The sequence below is a fragment of the Ananas comosus genome, unplaced genomic scaffold (assembly GCF_001540865.1).
Source record: "Ananas comosus cultivar F153 unplaced genomic scaffold, ASM154086v1, whole genome shotgun sequence".
Lineage (NCBI taxonomy): Eukaryota > Viridiplantae > Streptophyta > Magnoliopsida > Poales > Bromeliaceae > Ananas > Ananas comosus.
Window position 1 is genome coordinate 19,318 of NW_017890921.1, and position 5,071 is coordinate 24,388.

At 33.5% G+C, this 5,071-nt stretch overlaps 1 protein-coding gene across 1 annotated transcript; it reads left to right on the top strand.

Moving 5' to 3' along the window:
* The first annotated feature begins 473 nt into the window (after positions 1–473).
* LOC109704423 (acyl-acyl carrier protein thioesterase ATL3, chloroplastic-like) lies at positions 474–4,484 on the top strand. The gene is made up of 4 exons (XM_020225160.1): positions 474–618; positions 2,117–2,226; positions 3,195–3,290; positions 4,479–4,484. Exons 1-4 carry the CDS (start codon positions 474–476, stop codon positions 4,482–4,484), a joined length of 357 nt encoding a protein of 118 aa, XP_020080749.1.
* The last annotated feature ends 587 nt before the right edge of the window (positions 4,485–5,071 follow it).

Consider the following 5,071-nt stretch of genomic DNA (forward strand, 5'->3'; position numbering starts at 1 on the left):
GAATAATCAAGGGAGGGTTCCCCCCCTCCCCGCTATTGTAAGGAATAAGTTGTATGCATTTGGTATTTTATCTTGAATATGAAGAGCTCTAGTTTATTATTCTAATTCTAACTTTAGAGATTATCACAATTTTTCAAAACGGGGAGGATGGTCAGTCATTTGATCTTCTCATGTTTGTTGTAATTTCTAGCCTAGACCAACTTTTGTAATAATGATCGAAATGTAATCAAATATTTTTTCTTGTTTGGCCTAGCACCTAAAGCATCTTCGTACACCAAAAAGTAGAAGCTTTTAAAACCCAAGTATTTGACCAAAAAAAGGAAAATTGGTGTGTCTAGAAGCTGAAAGGAGCTTTAGATACCAAAAGTTGAAGCTCCTCTGAAAAATTGTTACTGATCCCTCAAACTGCAGCAGCCAAACAACACTTTTCTAGAGGCTCTAGCTGCCAGCCCAACAGGCTTTTGCCCTTTTTCATGGCATGTCTCTTCCTCTCTTACGCATCATGCTTATTATTCAGGGAGGATAAGTTCTTTGAAGTGGAGCTTAAAGTCCGAGACTATGAACTTGACCAGTATGGAGTTGTTAACAATGTAGTCTACGCTAGCTATTGTCAGCATGGTGAGGCTCCTCTTCAATAACTTGTCACTAGAATGTCCCAACTTTAAAGGGTATACTAGTACTCAATGTATATTGCTTCAAATGTATGGAGGCTCCATTTATCTTAATTTTGACTTGTTTCAATCAATTGAATTGGTAGTCTCCTTAAACTTAACATCTACAATCACTACTGGAGAACTGGTTGTTTACTATTAACTAAATCCATGTTTTTTATAAACTGAAAAGTAGTTAGGGCTGTAAATTTCAATGGAGTTCTTATTGATTTAATGAAATCACCAATCCAATTGACTGAAGTAAGTGAAATAAAAAACAAATCAATGTTGAGGGGGTGTCGTTCAGAAAAATTAGAAGTTCAGGGTCCTATTTCAAAGGGGCCTACAGTTTAGGGGGCAATCACACATGTTATCATGTTTCTTTCTTCCTGATGAATTGACTTCTCTTGGTACCTCCGAATGCTAAATCATGAAGTAATTATATATGCTAGGGTTTTTCACTGATTAAAGGTTTATATATTCAGCTATAGCTGAAATGGGAATGAAACATGTTATTCAAGTTTAATTTCGTAAAATTTACTTTGTTGTCCTGAAATTTCCCATGACTTCTTATTTTTTTTCTTTTACTGTTTTCTAAGATCAAGTAGATTTGGATGGCAATATGGAATGCTCTATATCTATTACACGTTGAACCTGATCAGTGTTTCACGTGGCAGACTTAATCAGATTAAAAAAACCTCATCTGCCAATGATTTTTTCTGTTCTATTGATTTTCTACCTTCCCTGAAATTAGTTGGACTGATTAATTTCTTTTTCAGTTCTGTTTTTAGAGTTTCTTTTGTCAGTGAAATTGCAAACTCCCAAGATTGATCAATTAGAACACATGACTTCATTCTTCTTTGTTGTTGTACTTACACCTGATTCTGCTCTCTTTTTACTTCTCTTTGGCCCATTATAGTAAAATTAATGCTTAGTTAAACCATCAAAAATATATAGAATAATATATTACTATCATACAAGCCATTTTCTGATAAGATAGAAGAAATTTATACTTTGGGTTATTCACATAAAATCAAGCTTTTAGAAAATTCTTTCCCCAACCGACCGTCCCTAGCGCAAGTGGCAAAAGGGCTTGGTGGTTGGTACCCGAGACCCAAGTTCGAATCATAGTTGATTCACATTTTCAGCTAAGTTTATTTCTAAATGAAATAAACGAAGCGGGTAGCATGCTACCTTTCTCTCTCAAAAAAAAGGAGAAAATTCTTTCCCAACTCCTGGTTGTTTAATTAGAAAAACATGCTGAAATATTTGGTAGTATATTTTAAATATAGTTTAAAAGACTAAGTAGAAAAAGCTATAATAGCTAAAAGTTCCTATTCTCTTACTGGATATATCTAGGACCTACAATTTCTAAAATTTCCAGCTATTGACCATGGGATCAGTTTCTGTTCGGAATAACTTTCTTTTTGAAAATATCTCATTCAATACTCGTTGAAATTGATCAGGTCGTCATGAGTTACTTGAACATGTTGGACTCAACGCTGATGCGGTAGCTCGAAGCGGAGACTCATTGGCACTTTCAGAGTTGCACCTAAAATTTTATGCACCTTTGAGAGTATGCCCGTGCCTTCCAATTTGATCTCTGCTTGAAATATTTGCAATTTTGAAAACTTTGAGACTATTCTTTGGAATTTTAGCTATATTTATTTAGCCGGAGGGTTTGTTGAAACTCCTTTAAACTCTTGCGACCATAAAACTCAAAGCAGCTACTTGTGTTGTGTACACGACCCATGAATCATTTAAGTGTTAGACGTACCAGAGCCACCTGAACTTTCGCCTATTTGTAGATAGTCATCTAAACTTTCAAATTTTCATATTTCCAACCTAAACTTTCAAAATTTTGCAATTGACGGTCTAGGTTTATATTTAGACAATTTGAAGTGACTAACATTAGTCAAATGATCGAACAATAACAAAGGACACATACCGACTAGATAGAAGGGTCTTGTGTGTACATCAAAATCTAATCTTAAGAATAACAATTGATTTTTATCAGTTGGGTTTTTTTGAAATTAAATGTGATAATTATGATCAATTTCACCACCATAGTGATTTGTGGTATGAAAAAAGTCATCTGTATCACCGGCCTGCCTTGTTTATTGTTTGTTGAGCAATTGGCTAATGTTAATCAATATAATATAGATGAAATATGGATCTAGATTGCTAATTGCAAAATTTTGAAAGTTTGAGTGGTAAATGTAAAATTTTGCATGTTTAGTGGCTATCTGAAATGGACCAAAGTTCGGAAGGTTCTGGTGCACTTAACTCATTATTTAAATTGGGACATCTTTTCTCTGACTGGGGCTTTCAAAGAAATGCTTTTTGAACGAGCATTCATAGCTATTTTACGTAGTATCATACCAAAATCGTTTAGCCACAGTTAGAATCAGAAGCTTCTAGGTAAGAACTGCTACTTCCCGCCATTAAACAGTTTATTTGCTGGTTAGTTTGTCTTCAACTTCTATAGTAGAGAAGCTTCCAGAAGAAGCACTTTGTGTTAAATGATTTTCCTTCATTTGCCAGAGTGGTGATAGGTTCGTTGTTAAGGTGAGGGTTGCTGGCATCTCAGGGGTGCATATATTTATCGAGCACTTCATTTATAAGCTTCCGGATAAAGAGGTTTGTGCAGATTCATTTCTTTTCTCCTTTTCATAAACTTAACACTTATTTGTATCACTTTTTTGTTCCCTTTCCATTTTTCAACTCCAATGCTATGTAATTAAATGTGTTGGCTTATGAATTCTCCATTCCTGTTATTGCCAGTTATCTTACAAACTCGAACTTTTCAAAAATGAAGAAGCGGAAAAAAAAATAATGATTTAAAAACCAGGTCGAATGGCGACCCGGAAATATTACTGGGTCAAGCGTCACACCACCGGTTGAACCAGTGACGTCAGTATGACATCATAAATATTTAATTATTTTTTAAAATTTTATTATGTACAAAAATATGTATATATTACATCATAAAATACTAATTTCTAAACTAAATTAAGTGAAATTAAGTTTTCAAGTTTCACTTTTTATAAGACTAATCTATGCTAATAGAAATAAAATCAGCTAAGTTGATTTTAAGCCATTGGATTTTAATATGACTTGATCAAAAAAAATCCGGCCGGTTTGATTATAATCGGACCGATTGACTGGCTCGATGGTTGAACTATAAGTTCCATCGGTTCAAAGTGATTTTTTGACATATCGGGTTCAAAGGGTTACACCGAACTATTTTATAGATTGGGTCACAGTCGAACGGTCAACTGGTTCAATCATTGGAAAAAAGTTGCTAACCAAATTTCAGCTATTTTTGGTTAACAAACCTAAGATTACAAAAAATGTATCGAATATGAAGAAATAAAATAAAAAATTAAATTAAATTAAATAATTGGTGCCAAACATTGTTTTGTTATCTCACTCCTTTTTTTTGTTTTCAGCTTATTTTGGAAGCTACAGGCACAGTGGTTTGCCTCAACAAGAGTTATTGGCCCACTCGCATACCATCAGAGTTTTCATCGAAACTACTGCAGTTTTCCTCATCTAAGGGTTCATAGTGATATTTTTCTGTTTCCAATTAAATTGAGAAAGCTTGTAAAATTTTTGGAATTTCTATTTAGATAACACCATGGATTTTTTCCCTTTTTTTTCTCCAACTGTTGTTGTGGAGTTTTTATATTGGTTTTTAACCTTGTTGTAATTTAAAGAGTGGTTACTTTGAACGGTTGGAGACAAGTAACGATCAGGTTTAATAAATCTCTCTGTCAACACGATAATCAACTCTATTAATGACATTATTCTTTTTCATTATTGCAGGTGTAGTGAAATTGTATTGCTTTGTTTGTGGCTCAAGTTTACTTTTATAGGGGTTGAATGTTTCATCGGTTTATACTATTTCGGAGATGTCCTAAATTTAAAGTTTGGAATGAGAAATTTGCTTTCGAAGGCTATTAAAAACTTGTATATTCTTGGTACTGGACTACTTATGACTCCTATCATGTGTGGAAATGANTTGAATATTTTGAATAGAAATTATATAGGATTTTGGAGCACTACAAAGTGCAAAAGGAACAACCCTGTTAGGGTGTGCTTTGATTTGCAATTTGCCTCTTTAATGGTTTTGCATATTTTTTTACTTCGTCACTCTGTAATTTAGGATGCACTTACTATCCTTTTATTTTATCTTTGTATCACCTTTAAATATCTGCCACTAAACGGAGCTAAGGAGGGTAGGAGAAATAATAATTTTTGAAAACCACAGTATATTTTACCATCCTATAATGTATACTTCATCATTATGTGATTTGTAAAATGTATCACTTTATTATCCAGTATAACTCTGTTTATGAGTAGATCCTTGTACTAAAATAAATTTAAATATAATTTACAGCTAAACAAGCAGATTAAAG

Coding starts and splice junctions, on each gene's coding strand:
- LOC109704423 (XM_020225160.1), top strand. CDS start 474: ATGGCATGTCTCTTCCTCTCTTACGCATCATGCTTATTATTCAGGGAG. Junction 619..2,116: donor CGCTAGCTATTGTCAGCATG/GTGAGGCTCCTC, acceptor GAAATTGATCAG/GTCGTCATGAGTTACTTGAA. Junction 2,227..3,194: donor AATTTTATGCACCTTTGAGA/GTATGCCCGTGC, acceptor TTCATTTGCCAG/AGTGGTGATAGGTTCGTTGT.